Below are 20,622 nucleotides of genomic sequence, written 5' to 3'. Positions count from 1 at the left end.
TGCTGTCTACCATTGAATTGTAGTTCTATCTACTTCATCTCCATGTGGAATTTGTCCTCCATGAACTGGTGATAGAATTGATTGGAACTGTATCCAGCTTCACAGATTTTTTTGCAGCTATACTATCCTCAATCTAGCCCTGTGATTTATATATTCTTTATCATGCCCCAGTTCTTTGATTCCTGCAGGTGTGTGTAAGCTGTGTGTATGATTGTGGTGGCCACTTGTCCTTGTTTAGACTAACGTCTAATTTTATTAGTGCTGTGGAGATACTGGCACTTTTTGTGTTATTAATGTGTTTTTTTTATGTGGATAATTAATAAATTGCAGTCATATTTATCCGTATTCCTTTTTGACCAATTCTTTTTTTCTCTCCCTTATTCATGAATAAGCACCAAGTCAGTGCGAAACGTCGGTTATCCTCCTGTTTCTGTTGTTGTGATCTGGTATGTTTTGCTGTTCGTTTAAATAAAGACAACCTGTTTGGTTTGGAGTGCGGCCATCCATCCTTCATTTTACGCCCATACCTCGAAATCCACGACGCCCTGGATGCCGGCCGCGGTTCGGGGATTTCCGTCAGCAAGTTTGCGCCTGCGCAGTCCTTGAAGGAACTTTCCTGATAGCTGGAACCATCTCAGCACATCAGCTTGCGCATGCGCTGGAACTTCCACGATAGCTGGAACCAGCACGGCAGATCACCGGCCTTGCAATGCCCCATGGGAGAAATGTAGTTCCACAACAGCTGGAGTGCCCCAGCTTGCCCACCCCTGCTCTAGATCTAGCGATGTTGCAGGAGTGTCTCGGCTGCCTAGGACTCCCCTCATTGGACGAGGCAGCAGTGCAGCACCATTGGCTCTCGCTGCTGTCAAAGTCAGTCAGCCAATGAGGAAAGAAAGAGTGGGGAGGGGCTGCAGCTAAATTTCTAAATGGACACAGGGAGCTGGGGTTTGGCTTGGTTGCCCTCATAGCAAGCTGGTTGCTGTGGGGGCACTCAACAGGAGGGAAGGGGTCAGGAGCACAGAAGAGGGACCAGAGAAGAGGAGGATCTGGGCTGCTCTGTGCAAAACCATTGTACAGAGCAGGTAAGTATAACATGATTGTAAAGTCTGTTTATTTTTAAACAAAAACAAAACAATCAGAACAGAATTTAAACCAAATATACAATTGGAAAAACATTTCATATACCGTATTTATCGGCGTATACCGCGCACTTTTTTGCAAAATCGTGGGTGCGCGATATACGCCGATACCCGCGCTGAGTTTGAATACTGCTCCGGCATATACCGAGCGCAGTACACTCGTGTATAGTCGGGCAGTCTCGGCTCCTCTCGCGCTCACGTCCTGGACGTACAGGACGTGAGCGCGCGAGTAGCCGAGCCTGCCCGACTATACACGAGTGTACTGCGCTCGGTATATGCCGGCGCAGTATTCAAACTCGGCGCGGGAAACGAGCGGGGAGGACGCCGGACCCGACGAAGAGGACACCCGAAGCCGCAGACGAACGCCGGACCCGACGAGGCCGCCGATGGACGCTGCGCAAGACACCAAAACTAAGTACAAAAAAAAGAGATTTTTAATACAGCTTACCTGTAAAATCTTTTTCTTGGAGTACATCACGGGACACAGAGCGGCATTCATTACTATATGGGTTATATGGAGTACCTTCAGGTGTAGACACTGGCAATCTCAAACAGGAAATGCCCCTCCCTATATAACCCCCTCCCATAGGAGGAGTACCTCAGTTTTGTAGCAAGCAGTATGCCTCCCAAAATGGTCCTCAAAAAAGAGGGGTGGGAGCTCTGTGTCCCGTGATGTACTCCAAGAAAAAGATTTTACAGGTAAGCTGTATTAAAAATCTCTTTTTCTTTATCGTACATCACGGGACACAGAGCGGCATTCATTACTATATGGGATGTCCCAAAGCAATGCTTACAATGAGGGGAGGGAGAACATCTCCAAGACAAAAGGATTTAATTTATAGATATACTCAAATCATAATAAATCCAACTTAGTTGAGAAAAATAATTTTAAATTTTAAATTTAACTCAAAAAAGAGGAGCCCCCGGAATCCGAGGGTCTCAAACTGCAGCCTGCAGCACTGCCTGCCCGAAGGCAGTATCAGTATTCCTTCTTACGTCCAACTTGTAGAATTTTGTAAACGTGTGGACAGAAGACCAGGTTGCCGCCTTGCAAACTTGAGCCATAGAGATCTGGTGGTGTGCTGCCCAGGAGGCGCCCATGGCTCTAGTAGAATGAGCCTTTAATGATACTGGAGGAGGCAACCCTTTCAAGCCGTAGGCCTGAGTGATTAATTGCTTAATCCACCTAGAAATGGTGGACTTTGCAGCTGCCTGCCCCTTCTTGGGCCCATCCGGTAGAATGAACAGCACATCTGTTTTCCGGATCTTCTTTGTAGCTTTAAGATAGGCCTTCATGGCCCTGACAATATCCAAGGTATGCAGCAACCCTTCCTTTCTGGAAGTAGGTTTAGGGAAGAAGGATGGTAATACCAAATCCTGGTTCAAATGAAAACTGGATATGACCTTCGGTAGGAAGGAAGGATGAGGGCGGAGAACGACCCTGTCCTTATGAAAAACAAGATATGGTTCCTTACAGGATAAGGCCGCTAGCTCCGAAACTCTTCTTGCGGAAACTATGGCAACCAAAAATACTAACTTCCTTGTCAGTAGAACCAAAGGAATTTCAGCCAACGGCTCAAACGGTTGTTTCTGTAAACTTGACAGAACAAGATTTAAATCCCACGGACAAAGCGGGGATTTAACTGGAGGTCTAATACGTAAGACCCCTTGAAGGAAGGTCTTAACCAGCGAGTGGGTGGCCAGCGGCCGCTGAAACCACACTGACAGAGCAGAAATCTGTCCTTTGATTGTGCTTAATGCCAATCCTTTATCCACTCCTAGCTGGAGAAAACTTAATACTCTATCGATGGTAAATTTGCGAGAAAGCCATCGCTTGGACTCACACCAGCCTACATAGGCCTTCCAGACCCTGTAATAAATCACCCTAGAGACCGGTTTCCTGGCTCTGATTAGGGTAGAGACTACTTTCTGAGACAGACCTCTACCCCTGAGAATCAGGGATTCAGCTTCCAGGCCGTCAAATTTAGATGCCGTAAGGCAGGGTGGAGGATCGGACCTTGCGATAGCAGGTCTGGCCGTAGAGGAAGAGTCCAAGGGTCTCCCACTACCATCTTTAGGATGAGTGAGTACCATGCCCTTCTGGGCCATGCTGGAGCTACCAGGATGACTGGTATGTGTTCCACCCGGATCCTGCGCAGCAGGCGGGGTAGTAACTGGAGCGGGGGAAACGCATAAAGAAGTTTGAACTGATGCCAAGGGCAAACCAACGCATCGGTTCCGCAGGCCATCGGATCCCTTGAGCGGGATATGAACCTGTCTAGTTTCTTGTTGAGTCTCGATGCCATGATATCCACGTCCGGCACTCCCCATCTTTGGCAGAGTGCTTGAAAGACTTGTGGATGCAGAGACCATTCCCCCGGCCATAGAGTCTGGCGGCTTAAGAAGTCCGCCTGAAAGTTGTCCACTCCTGGAATGAATATTGCCGATATGCAGGGCACATGCGCCTCTGCCCATAGGAGAATCAAGCTCACCTCTCTCTGAGCGGCTTGACTCCTGGTTCCCCCTTGGTGATTTATGTATGCCACGGCCGTGGCATTGTCTGATTGAATTCTCACCGGGAACCCCTGCAATTTTGACGTCCAAGCCCTGAGGGCTAGTCGAGCAGCTCTGAGCTCCAAGATGTTGATGGGCAACTGCTTCTCTGGCTTTGCCCAAGTACCTTGGCGAGTGCAACCATCCAAAATTGCTCCCCAGCCCGTCAGGCTGGCATCTGTGGTCACTATCTTCCAAGCCACTGGGCTGAAAGACTTCCCCTTCAGTAGATTCTGAGGGTCTAACCACCAACACAGACTTTGTCGGACTCTTGATAAGAGCGGCAACGGGATATCCAAGGCCTGTGGCCTTCTGCTCCATGCTGACAGGATGGCTGCCTGTAGGATGCGAGTGCTTAGAACCAGTAGGATTAATTCCTTGATGGCTTTTACCTTCCTCAGAGGTAGGAACACTCCTTGTTGTTCTGTGTCTAATCTCATGCCGAGATATTCCAACTGCCTTGTGGGCTGGAAAGCTGACTTTTCTCGATTTAGGACCCAGCCGAACCTCTCGAGGTATTGGACCGTGAGGGCCACTGCTCGCTCCAAGCCGGGAGACGAGTGGTCTATGACTAGGAGGTCGTCCAGGTATGCTAGGATCGTGACCCCTTGGATCCTTAGCTTGGCTAGGATCGGAGCTAGGACCTTCGTGAACACCCGGGGGGCCGTAGCCAACCCGAAGGGAAGCGCCACGAATTGGAAGTGACGCGAAGCCACCATGAAGCGTAGATATCTTTGATGTGGCTGATAAATTGGAACATGAAGGTAGGCATCCTTTATGTCTATGGACGCCATGAAGTCGTCCTTCTGGAGTGTGGCAGCTGCTGACCGCACGGATTCCATCCGAAATGAGCGGATCTTTAGATATGCATTTACCATCTTTAGGTCCAAAATTGGCCTGACATCTCCATTGGATTTTGGGATGATGAATAGGTTGGAGTAGAAACCCAGCCCCTGTTCCAGGACTGGTACCTCTACTATTACTTCCTGGGAAAGTAGATGATCTAATGCCGATCTTAATGCGGCTCCCTTTTCCGGATCGTTTGGAATCCTCGACTTCTGGAAATGAGGAGGAGGAAACCTTAGGAAATCTAATTTGTAGCCTGTGGCCACGGAAGACCGTACCCACTCGTCGGGAATGCTGGCTTCCCAAATCTCTGAAAAGAGTCGCAGCCTTCCCCCCACCTTCGTGGGTGGGGGCGCCCCTTCATAAGGTTGGCTTGGGGGCTGGTTTTGCTGGTTTGCGAAACCACTGCCTTTTGCCTCCAACAGCCTGTCCTTGTGATTTGCTGTTGAAGCCGAAGTTTGCTTTTGCAGGAGGCCGTCGATACTGCTTGGCATTAGAGGGCCCCTGCCCAGGGGAATACCGTCGTTTAAACGCAGGCCCCTGAACCTTCTTCTTAGTTGGCAAGAGAGTACTCTTGCCGTTTGAAATGGTCTGAATGTATTTATCTAGGTCTTCTCCGAAGAGTCGTCCTCCATGGAAGGGGAACCCTACCAGGAGCTTCTTGCATGGGGGCTCAGCCTCCCAGCTTTTTAACCATAAGAGTCTTCTCATATGGATAAGGGATAACGATAAACGTGACGCTTGCTGGATAGAATCCTTGATTGCGTCTACCGTAAAACATATGGCCTTAGGGACATCCGAAAATTCTTCTGCCTGCTGGGCAGGAATAAGTTTAAGCATCTGCTTAAATTGATCCGATAATGCTTGAGCGACCCCAATCGCAGCCACAGCTGGCTGTACTACTGCCCCTGCAGTAGTGAAGGAGTTCTTAAGTAGTGCTTCCAAGCGCTTATCAACTGGATCCTTGAACACCTGTATGTTTTCTACAGGGCATGTTAACGATTTGTTAACACATGAGATGGCTGCGTCCACTGCAGGAGTAGCCCATCTTTTGGAAAATTTTTCTTCCATAGGATATAGGACAGAGAACTTCTTAGGTGGTAAGAAGATCTTATCTGGCTTGTTCCAATCTTGGAACAAAACTCCCTCTAATAGAGGATGGATCGGAAACACAGCATTGCTTTGAGGCGCCCTCAGTGAGCCCAAAGCTGAAACCGTCGATACCTGGAGATCTGGTACTGGCAAGTTGAATGCCCTATGGACCAAGTCCGACAATCCTTGAATCCACCAGCTCTCCCTCAGGGAGACTGCCCCAGACTCCTCTGTATCCGGATCCTCGATCCCTGAACCTACTTGGTCCTTGTCCAAGAGGTCGTCCAATTCCCCTGAGGAAAGGACCTCCTCTTCTGAGGGTCCGCGCTCGGGCGACGGAGATCTATTCCGCTTACTGCCCCGCATAGCTGCGGCTATCATTTTACCCATGCTTTTCTGCATCTCTTTTAAAGAGGTGAGTAATACCTCCTCCGTGACCATCTTAGGGTTGGACTGACCCGCGTCAGCTCCAGCCCCAGATCCCGATGGCCCCAAGGCTCCCTGTGGGGAAAGCAGCGGCATAGCTTTGTCCGAGACCTCAGACTCTCTGGGGGAATCCCCACCTCTTGTACCCTTGTTTTTTGATGCCATGGTACAATACCGAGGTACACCTGCTACTTATTGGTACCTGGGACTTATAAATAGTTAAATGCCCAAACACCTGTTTGGGGGATAAAAAATGCTTCCTCTCCCCTAGATGACACTTCTCTTTTTTTTTTTTTTTTTTTCAAATCTAGGAAAGAAAAAACATTCTGTCCCCCTGAGTAGTATTGCAAGAAAAACTATGAGATGGAAAAGAAACAGCCTATTCCTAGGCTTGAAAACAGTCTTTCTGAAGACTGCAATATTCTTTCTGGCCACTGTGTGTCCTCGGCGCCCCGTGCTTGCCGTTCTGGTCTTTCCTCCTCAGTTCCAAAGTATTGAATGAGCTATATGGAACAAACAAGGAAGGGCCGCCCCTTCCTTAAGCCACTGACCCGCCCTTCCCCCCCAGCAATCTCAAACAGGAAATGCCCCTCCCGACAGGGGGGGGGGTGGGGTTGGGAGGAAGGGACCTCTCTGCTCCAGCAAACTGCAGCCTGCAGCCTGGAACCATGAGGAGGTCAGCGTTTTGCCTGCTTTGCAGGCCGTGAGGAGGAAGACTGAATGGAGCATCGCCTGGAGGCTTGCAGGTAAGCACAGCTCTCTGACACACACATATACTTTTATATCACACAGGCCCCACTCAATGCTTTTCCAACACTACAAGGGAGGTCACATCTTATGGGGAATAATACATATAGAGCCATCCTATCTTTATGATATGTGACTAGTTTGCCAGATGCAGTGCATAAAACTTTAGGCATGTCCCCTGTGACCCCCCAGAAAAAACCTGCTAAGAACCAAGTTCCGCAAGTTTTCCCCTCACTTACCTGCTCCATGCCGCAGGACTTTGCCAAGCAAGAGGCCCAATCTTCCCCCATCTCGGTGGGGATGTCTAGACCTTCAGGCCCTGGGTTCCTATGAAGGATCCACTGTCCTGGGCCCATATAGCACTCTGGCAACAGAAACATTAGGCACCCAAAGGTTTCTAAGTTCTGGGCCCAGGGTCCAGCTCTCTAAAAAGAAAAGCATTATGGGCTATACCCCAAGGGTTTGGGGTCCGGTTACTGACCACTTTAGCGCTGAGGCTTTTTTGGACAGAACCGGTTAGCTCACCTAATCCCAAGGATGTGGAGGCAAGCTAAACCATGACTAACACCTAAGACACTGGCGGAAAAACTGAGGTACTCCTCCTATGGGAGGGGGTTGTATAGGGAGGGGCATTTCCTGTTTGAGATTGCCAGTGTCTACACCTGAAGGTACTCCATATAACCCATATAGTAATGAATGCCGCTCTGTGTCCCGTGATGTACGATAAAGAAAATCTTTTTTTCACAGGAAAGCGGGTCCACTTTAGGGGTGCGCGCTATACGCCGGAGCGCGCAATACCCCGATAAATATGGTAGTCACTGTATATGTAGTGTACTATGCAGGGGTGATTTACACTATGTGGGGTGACAGACGTTTTACCACAAGGTAAAATGTCTCACCGCAGGGACACATAGGAAATCGTTTCCCATGAGTTCCATTCAAATTGCAATGCAGCATGCTGTGAGAAAATGCAGACAAGCTGCATTTTATCACAGAGCACTGGTCTGAGTCGCACTGCAATATCAGGCAGCGCACAAGCACACCATAAGCACAGTGAAATCGCATGCATTTTCAGCACCTATTTCTTTTTTCGAGAAAATGGCAAAAACACAATTTTCAGCCGATGAAATTTCAGTGCATCTCTACTTCTAATGAAAACAGTTCTGTATTGATTTGCGTTTTTTATAGCCGCCTGTACTTAAGCTTTAAAGCCAAACTCTGGGCACAGGTCAACTACTTGTTTTGTCCAGGGGAGAGGAGGAGAAAGCCGTATACTCACCCAATCCTCTGTTCTACCGGCAAACGGCACTCCCCCCCACAACCCAGCGGTGGACTGTTCCAGACGCTCAGAGCAGGGTGTGATGATGTCAGGAACAGTCCACCACACAAGACTGCGGGGAGGGTTTGGCAAGAGCCACAGGGACTGGTCTTGTGCAGGTAGGATAAGGTTAGTATCTCTATATTCTGCAATCCCCTAGATGAGTGGTCGCCAGACTCTCTAAACAAAAGGGTCAGTTTACTGTCCTTAAGACTTTTTGGGGGCTATACTATGGCTATTGGTAATAGAAAAGGTCCCGATGTCAGTGGAAAAATACAATACCCCATCTTTGGTGTCATTGGGAGGAATTGTGCCCCTGCATACGGGGTGAGTGGGGAGGGGGCCGATTATGAACGATTGTTGGCATCAGTGGATGAAATGGTGCCCTTGCATTGGGGTCAGTGGGGAAGGGGGTGGATTATTGCCCATTGTTGGCATCCGTGGATGAAATGGTGCCCTTGCCATTGGGGTGAGTGGGTAAGGGGGTGGATTATGGCTCATTGTTGCCATCCGTGGATGAAATGGTGCCCTTGCATTGGGGTCAGTGGGGAAGGGGGTGAATTATGGCCCATTGTTGGCACCCGTGGATGAAATGGTGCCCTTGCCATTGGGGTCAGTGGGTAAGGTGGTGGATTATGGCTCATTGTTGCCATCCGTGGATGAAATGGTGCCCTTGCATTGGGGTCAGTGGGGAAGGGGGTGGATTATTGCCCATTGTTGGCATCCGTGGATGAAATGGTGCCCTTGCCATTGGGGTGAGTGGGTAAGGGGGTGGATTATGGCTCATTGTTGCCATCCGTGGATGAAATGGTGCCCTTGCATTGGGGTCAGTGGGGAAGGGGGTGGATTATGGCTCATTGTTGCCATCCGTGGATGAAATGGTGCCCTTGCATTGGGGTCAGTGGGGAAGGGGGTGGATTATGGCCCATTGTTGGCATCCGTGGATGAAATGGTGCCCTTGCATTGGGGTCAGTGGGGAAGGGGGTGGATTATGGCCCATTGTTGGTATCCGTGGATGAAATGGTACCCTTGCATTGGGGTCAGTGGGGAAGGGGGTGGATTATGGACCATTGTTGGCATCCGTGGATGAAATGGTACCCTTGCATTGGGGTCAGTGGGGAAGGGGGTGGATTATGGCCCATTGTTGGCATCCGTGGATGAAATGGTGCCCTTGCATTGGGGTCAGTGGGGAAGGGGGTGGATTATGGCCCATTGTTGGCATCCGTGGATGAAATGGTACCCTTGCATTGGGGTCAGTGGGGAAGGGGGTGGATTATGGCCCATTGTTGGCATCCGTGGATGAAATGGTGCCCTAAGGGCCAAATAAAAGCAAACGGCCACTTCTGGCCCCTGGGTCACAGTTTGGAGACCACTGCTCTAAACAAAAATGAGCCGCTAACCTGTGCAGTGTAGGGCACAGCACCACTACAAGGGAAAACTTTGTTTTTGCCCTTTGGGCTTTAAACAAGCCAGCAACAACATATAAATGCAACATCAAGTTTTGGGGTGGACTGTACCTTTAAATGAACATATCCTTATGTGAACTCTAACAAAGCACGACACATGTGACTGGAATCAAGTCTTAGAGATGGCCACGTTCTTCCAGAACAAGTTGAACTGAAACCTTCATGTACACTAGACTGACCGCCAAGTCCCGCAGAGTGGTACTTTTCCATTAACAGAAGTTACTAACAGACAGTTACTAAAACAAGCAACAAGTAGCTGTCCTGCATTCCAGGCCGCTGTTGCCATCTGGTGAGAATGCAGGACGGCCCTGTTGCTAATTAAATCCACGCTGTCCCAAACTGATCATTTGACCGTGCTCTCAAAGGCTTGGCCAAGAATTCCCTGCCACTGGCAGTAGCCTAGGCTCTATTCCACCCACAGCAGACAGGAGGATGTGTCTGCGCATTCCGGATACCATGGACTTGATACAGCAAAGCCTCTCTTCTACATCAGGAAGGGAATGTGTGTACAAGGTGGTGTGCTTAAGTGCTATGAACGGCTTACCTAGAATATTTTCATGTCTCAGCAGCACTGTGTTGTACAACTCTGTCTCTCTGAACCAGGATTTCTCATCTCGTGACGAAAAAATCTTTACTGCCACGCTTTCACCTTGCCAGAGGCCACGCCAGACTTCACCGTAACGGCCCTTACCTATTGGAAAAAAATCATATCATTGGTAAGTAAACAGAATTATTGTGATGTTAAAGCCCACCTCTGGATTCATTGCACCTTGGGCTGCTCTCAATTCATAGGCCTCTAGTCATTTAATATGATCATGCATAAAGACACGTGTACTTAAGATATCTATGCCTTGTGACAGACATGATAGATACCATAAAAATGCATTGGGGTGCACGACCATTTGATTTTTAAAGAAAACATGAAGCTTGCCATAGGCCGCTTCCTGCTGAATCAGCCAAAATGCGAGCTGTGAATGGCCCTGCAAGCTAAACAAAATCCGACATAAAAATGGTCTAAGCCGGGTAACAATGGCCCATCCGTTGTCCGCACTCCCTCCTCTCTGCTGCCCGACACAGGATGGGGGGCACTTCAAAATAGGCAGGTATAGACTTTTTAAACAGGTTACACACGACTCATGTGTAAGGTAAGGTCTACAGCATGGGTCTTCAAACTACGGCCCTCCAGTTGTTCAGGAACTACAATTCCCATCATGCCTAGTCATGTCTGTGAATGTCAGAGTTTTACAATGCCTCATGGGATGTGTAGTTCTGCAACAGCTGGAGGGCCATAGTTTACTGATCCCTGGTCTACAGGATTGGATATATCAGTTTGTAAATGGATAGAAAACTGGCTGAAAGACAGAATTCAGAGAGTCGTGGTTAATGATTCTTACTCTGAATGGTCCAATGTTATCAGTGGTGTACCCCAAGGTTCAGTGCCGGGACCCTTACTTTTCAATATATTTATAAATGATATTGGGTCTGAGATCAAAAGTAACATTTCTGTCTTTGCAGATGACACCAAGCTATGCAGTGGAATAACGTCCTTTCAGGATGTCGCCAATTTACAAGCCGACCTCAATGCTCTGTCTAATTGGGCGACTAAGTGGCAGATGATGTTTAATGTAGATAAATGTAAAGTTATGCACTTGGGGGCTAAGAATATGCATGCATCATACATACTAGGGGGAGTACAACTGGGGGGATCTGTAGTGGAGAAGGATCTGGGGGTTTTAGTTGATCATAAGCTCAATAATGGCATGCAATGCCAAGCTGCGGTTTCCAAAGCGAGCAAAGTCCTTTCTTGTATTAAGAGAGGTATGGACTCCAGAGACAGAGATATAATTTTGCCCCTGTACAAATCATTAGTAAGACCTCATCTGGAATATGCAGTTCAGTTTTGGGCACCAGTTCTCAAAAAGGATATCGGAGAACTGGAGAAAGTGCAGAGAAGGGCAACCAAACTGATAAGAGGCATGGAGGAGCTCAGCTATGAGGAAAGATAAGAGGAACAGAATTTATTCACTCTTGAGAAGGAGAGATTAAGGGGGGATATGATCAACATGTACAAATATATAAGAGGTCCATACAGTGAACTTGGTGTTGAGTTATTCACTTTACGGTCAACACTGAGGACAAGGGGGCACTCTTTACGTCTAGAGGAAAAGAGATTTCATCTCCAAATACGGAAAGGTTTCTTCACAGTAAGAGCTGTGAAAATGTGGAACAGACTCCCTCCAGAGGTGGTTCTGGCCAGCTCAGTAGATTGCTTTAAGAAAGGCCTGGATTATTTCCTGAATGTACAGAATATAACTGAGTACTAACATTTATAGGTATAGTTGATCCAGGGTAAATCCGATTGCCTCTTGGGGGGATCAGAAAGGTATTTTTTCCCCTGCTGTAGCAAATTGGATCATGCTCTGCTGTTTTTTTTTGCCTTCCTCTGGATCAACTGTGGGTATGGAGTTGGGTGTATAGGATTGTACTGTGTTTTTTATTTATTTTTTGTGGTTGAACTGGATGGACTTGTCTTTTTTCAACCTGACTAACCATGTAACTATGTTAGTTAGTATAGGTGAAAAGAGGGCACACTATTATTCCAAGTAAATGTATTTTGTATATAAAAAAAAAAAAAAGATAAAAACTACACAAACGTGTAGAAAAAAATACGCTTATACAGGCCACTGTCCCGTGGCTCTACAGTCCCAGCAATCTCCAGATCAAAAGGGGAGACAGTGCAATTAATGGTATTTGTACATTTATGGAGCTGAAGGAGCCTCTGAGGAAGGTGGTTTGCCTTCGAAACGCGTCAGAGAGCAGGGGCCCATGCACAGTCTCCCCTATGATCTGGAGATTTACTCGGGATAGAGTAAAAGTGTTATAACCGTAGCCAGATTTGTTTTTGTCATCCGTGTCCCATTGCAGAGATTTCCCTTTACTTCCTGTCCCATAGCCAAAAAGGAAGCGTTAGAAATCCCAGAAAATAAAGGGCGTCCCCATTGGAAGATTTCCCCTCTATTAATTTTCTGGGGACAACCCAAATTTTTAGGATTTTCTTTTACTTTTAATAGTGGTAACCAGAACAAATGAAGAAGAGGAATCTCCTTGTAGGGAGCACAGACAGCATAGAAAACTGGCAGAGGTTCTAATCCCTCCCCACTGTCCGAAACTAGAAAAAAAAAAGTCTTTAGTACTACTTAAATATGATCTGATTTTATTACATCTTAAAAAAAAAAAAAAAGGTACATTTTTTGCCAATGTATTCAGATTCACATTTTCATTCCTGAGTTTTTTTTCTTTTACACACACATTGTAGACAAGGAAATGCCACTTTTATAAAACCTACAGCCATTATTTTGTTTTTGATCGGTTTTCAATTCACGCTTTCTGGTTTTGTGCAATGATCAATAAGACATTCAGAGAAAGAGGACAGAAAAGGGAATGAGGATCGAGAATGCTGAACGCATTTCCTGACTGATTAAAGCAAACGGCAACTGGAGGCAGATGACAGCACAAGCAGTCAGCATATAATATCTTCTGAAAGTAGTGTCACCCCAATTCCTTCTTGTGGTGATAATACACCCCCCCCCCTTTTTTTTACATAATACAATGTCTGGTGCTTGAGCTACCTATCAGTGCTAAGGGTAGACTTTCTCCAGCAACAGAGATTATATATTATATATACACATATATATATATACATATATACATACACATATATATATATATATATATATATATATATATATATATATATATATATATATATATATATATACATATACATACACACACACACACACACACATATACACATGCAGAAACTTCTCGTTCTGCCTCTGCTAGATGCCAGTGTTGCAATATCTGCGTGTATACATGCCCATAAATTACTGAAATATCTGCGTGTATACATGCCCATAAATTACTGAAATATCTGCGTGTATACATGCCCATAAATTACTGAAATATCTGCGTGTATACATGCCCATAAATTACTGAAATTAAATGTAACATTTTCTATTTTTATATTATGGCTCTGTACTAGAGATCAAGCTGAGTGCTTGTTCCATAGACAACAATGCACCTGTGTTCAGATCAGTAAAACGATTGAAAGCTCCAAGGAGCAGGGCCCTCTGATTCTTCCTGTATTGTAATGTCTGCACGAACGTTGCAAAGCACTGCACAAACTGTCAGCGCTATATAAATCCTGTATAATAATAATAGCCACTTCAGCCCTGGAAGATTTGGCTGCTCAATGACCAGGCCATTTTTAGCTAGAATGTATAATTCTCATAATTCTACATCAGATTTCAGGAGCCCCCCTTACAAGAGTCTTCCACCCTCCCTTACATAAGGGTGCAACCTCTTGTGCTGCTGCTAAGAAGCAGAAAGTGCAGGGTCTGGAGGAGGACCAGAAGAGGGCTCATGTCAGCTGCTGGAGTCTGCTGAATACGGAGACCAGAGGCGGCATAGCCGAGGGGTGCACAGTATATGTAGGAAGAGTACTGTCATCCTCTCTGCCATCGACTGCCAAGACAGGGGTGGTTTGGAGTTAGAGACAAGCCTCTCTTGCTGCTGCATGGAGAAGCACAAAATATGGCAGAGAAACTCTGTCCTCCTCTATGCTGCCAACTGCTGAAACGAGTTGGAGACCAAGGCAAGAAGGGGGGGTGTGCAGGTGCAAAAAAAGGTGCAAGGGCCACATAAAATGACATGGAGGGCCGGATTCAGCCGGCTTGGGCTTGACATATGCAAATTAAAATATCTCCTTTCACGCTGTGAGTGCTGCCCGTCTGTTGGCCCTCTCTCTCCACAACTTCCTGGAGTCCCTGCATGCACTGCAGCCTCTCCTCTGTCCATTCATTTAGTTTACATTCTATTCCTAAGGACTACAGTACATTTCCCAATCAGCGGTCCCTGTACCGCCTCCTCTAGTTCAGACAGCAGGCTCTGTGAAATGAGTGACATCAGTACATATTCACAGGGCAATCGTTCAGATAAACAAGGAGAAGGCTAGAAAGAATTGTAATTCAATGGGGGGAAAAAAATAAAAGGATATATGATTTTACATTTTTTCCATAGACACACTATACCCTTAGGCTGCATTCACACCTGAGCGTAGGTCGTTGGGTCGTTTTTTTCCGGCGTTTTGTCGCGCATATTCATGCTTATTTGCGCGTTTGCATACATCGTCGTCCGACATTTTTGAAATTCGACGTTTTTTATTTTAGCCAATAGGAAAAATGATCATCTTTTCATCACTTGTTGGTAGATTTTTTTTATCTCTGCCTGGGTGAAATGTTCTATTGATTAAAGCGACAAAACGCCCGTAGCAAATGCTCGTTGTCGCGCTAGTCGCTTGAATCAAGCGTTTCCATTACTTTCTATGGGAAATAGAAACGCTAAAAAACGCCCAAACCGCCCGATTCGCGCGACAAAAAAGGGTCCGGAACTTGTTTGAGCTTCAGGCGTTCGGCGTCAGGCGTTTTGGAGTGGAGATGTGAACCATCTCCATAGGGAATAATGTATTTTTTCCCCCTCTAGCGTTTTTGAGCGTTGCGCTTCAGGCGACAAAACGCTTAGGCGTGAATGCAACCTAAATGAAAGGATAAAGTGTACCCGCTGTAAACCAAGATGTCCGACTCAAACAATTGCAGTGTTTGCTGGACAGCAGTACCGGTGACTTGTCCTCAATGTTCCCCTAACGGGGAAGTTCCTACACTGACTGCGCAGGCGCAAACTTCCCGACGGAAATCTCCGAACCTCGCCCGGCATCCAGGCTCATTCTTTAACATCCCCGTGGATTGGAGGATGTTAAAAAAAAGAGCCAGGAGACCAAGAGAAGTGAGCCGTCCGAGCGCAGCAATGACGTGAGGCCGACTGGCCACTTACCTTGAAATCCACGTCGCCCTGGATGCCGCGGCCGCGGTTCAGGGATTTCCGTCAGCAAGTTTGCGCCTGCGCAGTCCTTGAAGGAACTTTCCCGATAGCTGGAACCATCTCAGCACATCAGTTTGCGCATGCGCTGGAACTTCCACGATACCTGGAACCAGCACGGCAGATCACCGGCTCACTGGTGTGAATCTGCTGCTTCCAAAGCCGTGTGTACCTGGCCTTGATCTGCACATGAAGCAAGAACTGAACTGAGACTTTAATAGGAGCAGCTGAAAGACAATCGGCTCTAATGGGGACCCGACGCTGCAAATTGAATCTCCTGGCAGGAGCCCATCCTTGTGAATGGTAAATGCATTTTACATCATCGCTCCATGTCGGTAAATCCTAAACATTCAGCCAAGAATGCTTTAAACTGACACTCATTAAAATGTCAGTGCTTTACACAATGGGAAAACCCTCCTAGGTATACGGCAGTGACACAAACCTGAACACAAGACCTTTTGTACCAAGCTTTGCCTTCCCGGGGGTGACCTTCCTTCCTGGAGGAATATATAATGCAGCCTTTGTGTTCCTGGAAAATCAGACTTGCAGGTCAACGCAAGATTGAAAAATAAAAGCACTTGCCAACGAGCCTATGTCTAGTCATAGGAGGCCTAAGGGGCCACCAGCTGTTGTATCAGTTTTTAGGCTGCTTTCACACCGAGGCGCATTGCAGGCGCTATAGAGCTAAAAATAGCACCTGCCAAGCGCCCTTGAAAGAGCCGCTCCTTGCACTCCAATGTGAAAGCCAGAGGGCCTTCACACTGGAGCAGTGCGCCGAAAAAAAAAAAAAGTGCGCCGGTAAAAAAAAAAAAAAAAAAAGTCCTGCCAGCCGCATCTTTGAATCACTGTAAGAGCAGTGTAAGAGCTCCTCCTAAAGCACCCCTGCCCATTGAAATCAATGGGCAGCGCTGGCGAACCGCTGGCAAAGTGCTGCTGCAGCAGCAGTTTGTGGGCGATTTTAACCCCTTTTGCCCACTAGCGGGGGTTAAAAGCTACCCGGCTAGCTGCCGAATAGCGCAGCAAAAACGATGGTAAAGTACTGCTGAAAATAACGCTTTACCCCCAGGTGCTGCTCAGTGTGAAAACAGACTCAGCCCCAAATATACTGGCATGATCCGGTGTGGTTTTGGCTAGAGTCGCACCCATACCGGTATTGATGTAAATATATCGCACTGCGGCTGGCGCAAACATGTGAACTGTAAAAGCCAGTGTTAATTTTGACGTCAAACTTCGATTTAGCCATAGTTTTGACTAAAATGCCATTTTAGTCATCTGAATGGTCTTTGTTTTAGTCGTATTTTAGTCGGCTAAAATCTAATGGGGCAAGCTAAACTGTAATGCATTTAAAGCTGAGCTCCAGTCCAGTGTAAAAATTAAAAGTCAGCAGCTACAAAAACTGTAGCTGCTGACTTTTAATGAACAGCCACTCACCTGTCCCATGATTCACCCGGAAATGACATTTTTTAACATTAGATTGAGGCTCATTTTGTCTAGGGAAAATCGGGTATTTTTTTTTAAATCGAAGCAGTACTTACCGTTTTACAGATACATCTTCTCCGCCGCTTCCGGGTATGGTCTTCGGGTCTGGGCGTTCCTTCTTGATTGACAGTCTTCCGACGGTCGCATACATCGCGTCACGATTTTCCGAAAGTAGCCCAACGTCTGTGCGCAGGCGCCGTATAGCGCCGCACCGACGTTCGGCTACTTTCGGCTACTCGTGACACGATAGATACGACCGTCGGAAGACTGTCAATCAAGAAGGGACGCCCACTCCCGAAGACCCATACCCGGAAGCGGCGGAGAAGATCGCTCTCTAAAACGGTAAGTACGGCTTCGTTTTTAAAAAAAATAGCCGATTCCCCTAGACAAAATGAGCATGAATCTAATCTTAAATTTTTTTTTTTTTTTAGGGTGAACTCCCGCTTTAAGTCAGCCATTTTCACCCTGCGCTCTGTGAATGGTCCCACAGTCACGTGTCCGAGAAGACGTGTCCCAGAAGACATAGGCAGTCCTGTCAAAATCAGGTACACGCTCCCCAAAAGCGTTCTTTCGCCTTCCTCTGGATCAACTGTGGGTGAAGGATTGTGTATATGGGATTGTATTTTTTATCTGAACTAGATGTACTTGTGTCTTTTTTGTAACTACGCTACGAGGTGTCGCCTGATGCTGTGCAGGAAAATGCACAAAAACGCATTCGATTGAAGTCTACGGAGCCAAAAACGCACAATTTTGTGTGTAAAAGTCCCTGCGCCTTTCCAAACGCATTTGCGGGAATTTGCATAGATTTGATCAGGACCTATAGGAAACAATGTTAAATAAATTATAGTGCATTTCTGTGGATCTGCAAACACATTAAAAAAATGCATAGATGTGAACCTAGCCTTAGTCAAAGTGAAATAATTACAAAGTGTTACATAGAGAGAGATGAAGAGAAGGTTAACGGAGTGATACGGCGAGCCCTACAAATTCTGTGAAGTACAGTCACAATCTGAAGCAGCTGTAGGATAGATTTTTATCATTACCATTTATAGTGTGATCACGCCACTTTGTATTAAATAAAAACAAGATCATCCCCATCCCCCAGTGCTTCAGATGGACTTTTTTTCAACTTACCCGAAGTCGTGTTTGCTTTGCCAAATCTCGCTAGAATATATGGTTCCTGCCGTGCTGTTGACGCACTAAAAAGCAACATGCTGATTGCAGCGAGAAGCTTTTTATTCAAATGAACTAAAATTGCACCCATCTCCCAGGATTACACTTCATATTCATTGTCGTTCCACCAAGACATGCTCTTTATGTGAACAGATGCTGAACAATACTTTGTTCTCTTCCATCAATGTCACGTCCAAGTTAAGGTGACATGCAAATGGCATTGGGATGTGACATGAGAGGCAGAGAGCCCTGGAACCTGCTGGTCACTAGATCCGATTACTACCCCCCCCCCCCCGCTCCGCATCACCACTGTATATTGGGATATTAAAGCGGAGGTTCACCCAAAAATCAACTTTCTGTCACTAGATCCAGCATACTGCTGACATCTGCAGTATGCTGGATTTTTTTTTTGTACTTATCGTTTTAACGGTCTTTCTTCTCCGGCACCGAGCGGCGTATCCTTCCGGGTATAGGCGTTCCTAAATCAAGCGCAGTTGATTGACGGGCTTGGATAGCGCGTCACGCCTTCCGAAAATAGCCGACGTGACTCTCGGCAATTTACGGCGCCTGCGCAGTCAGCTTTACACGGCAGGCGCCGTATAGCGCCGTAAGCAGCAGAGAGTCACGTCGGCTATTTTCGGATGCCGTGACGCGCTATCCAAGCCCGTCAATCAACTGCGCTTGATTTAGGAACGCCTACTCGCCGCTCGGAGCCGGAGAAAAAAGACCGCTAAAACGATAAGTACAAAAAAGATGCAGATGTCAGCAGTATGCTGGATCTAGTGACAGAAAGTTGATTTTTGGGTGAACCTCCGCTTTAAAGGTTCCTCTTTTATTTTTTCAAAACAAACATGTCATACTTGCCTCTACCGTGCAGCTCGTTTTGCACAGAGTGGCCCCCGAACCTCCTCTTCTGGAATCCCTCGGTGGCTCTCGCGGCTCCTCACATTAGATAACCCCCCTTGAAGAGCTCTCTCGTGAGGGGGTTACCTTGCGGGTGTCCATAGACGCCGAGTGTATGACTTGGCCCCTTCACTGCGTCATTGGATTTGGTGGACAGCAGCAGCCAATGGCTGGTGATTGCCAGGTGTTTTTTCACGAACCTTTACAACAGTAAAATCAGTCTGTACATGCAGTAAAACATGCTTGTTATACTCACGGTAGACCCTCAAGGGGTTAATCCTCCTCATTGTATAAAAAGGCTGTTTGAATCTGTCTTCTGACCCTTCTTTTACTGTCCCCAATCCATCTCCTGATAGTACAGAGCCTTTGGAGGCACTCTGCACATGCTCAGTTTGGTGTGTATGAGTGTGTATGAGCAGAATGAAAACACCTCCTACAAGCTTTAACCAGGGCTTGGCCAGACACTGATAGAAGTCACAAGACTGCTATATACTGCTGATGAGAAAAGGTATTTAGCAGTTTTTATTTACTTAAAGCGGGGGTTCACCCTAAAAAAAAAATTCTTTATCTACCATACAAACGAGCATACTAGCGTCAGCTACAGTATGCCTTTTTTTTTTTTGCGCTGTACTTACAGTTTAATCCGTACCTTTCGTTTCAGACTCCAGCCGGGAAATGGGCGTTCCTATGAAGAGGGTACATGACTGACGTCCAGCTATGGCGCGTCATGCCTTCCAAAAAAAGCCGAAATATACGGCGCCTGCGCAGTCAGCTCCTAGTCTGTGCGCAGGCGCCGTATAGCGCCGTGAAGAGCCGAGTCCTTCCCCCCGGCTATTTTCAGAACGTGTGACGCGCCATAGCCGGCCGTCAATCATGTTCCACTCTTCATAGGAACGCCTACTCCCCGCAGGTGTCTGAAAAGAAAGTTACGGATTAAACCGTAAGTACAGCGCAAAAAAAAAAAAGGCATACTGTAGCTGATGCTAGTATGGATGGTACCAAGTTGTGTTTTTGGGTGAACCTCCGCTTTAAATTGCATTTTTATCTTCTGTGTACAAAAGACAAGCACCATCACGAAAAAAAGGGGGATCAGCGGGTTGGTTGTGTCCCTTCGTTCAAGTAAAGGCAACGTTTTAGACTGGGTTCACACTTGTGTAATCACAGACATCGCATGTGATTTGCACTGCATTGCTGTGCAGATCATATGCGATGTCTGTGCAATGCGTATTCAGCCATACAAAGACTGTATGGCTGAAATTGCATCGGATTTGCACCCAAATGGTGTAGGAATTTTTGGTCCGTAGTGGAATCGGATCAGATTCCTGTACCATTTGACAGTTCGCACTGCGATCCAATATGGGGGGGTTATTAACGTTACAATAACACCCACAGCGATTTGCAAATGTCAGTAACCAATGTGCGATTCAAATGCAATGCGGGAACTGACACTAAGGCCCGGATTCTCAAAAGAGATACGATGGCGTATCTCCAGATACGCCGTCGTATCTCTGCGTTGTGCCGTCGTATCTATGCGCCTGATTCT

General features: G+C 46.8%; 1 protein-coding gene across 1 annotated transcript in view; it reads right to left on the bottom strand.

The window, feature by feature from the left end:
- ACVR1 (activin A receptor type 1) overlaps positions 1-20,622 on the bottom strand; it is a 109,291-nt gene that overhangs the window by 28,272 nt on the left and 60,397 nt on the right. Inside the window, exon 6 of the mRNA XM_040357927.1 lies at positions 10,132-10,278. Coding sequence (XP_040213861.1) covers positions 10,132-10,278 — 147 coding nt within the window. The remainder of the gene's footprint in view (positions 1-10,131; positions 10,279-20,622) is intronic.

Source organism: Rana temporaria, chromosome 6, assembly GCF_905171775.1.
Source record: "Rana temporaria chromosome 6, aRanTem1.1, whole genome shotgun sequence".
Taxonomy (NCBI): domain Eukaryota; kingdom Metazoa; phylum Chordata; class Amphibia; order Anura; family Ranidae; genus Rana; species Rana temporaria.
This window is presented reverse-complemented; position numbering and strand designations above follow the sequence as displayed.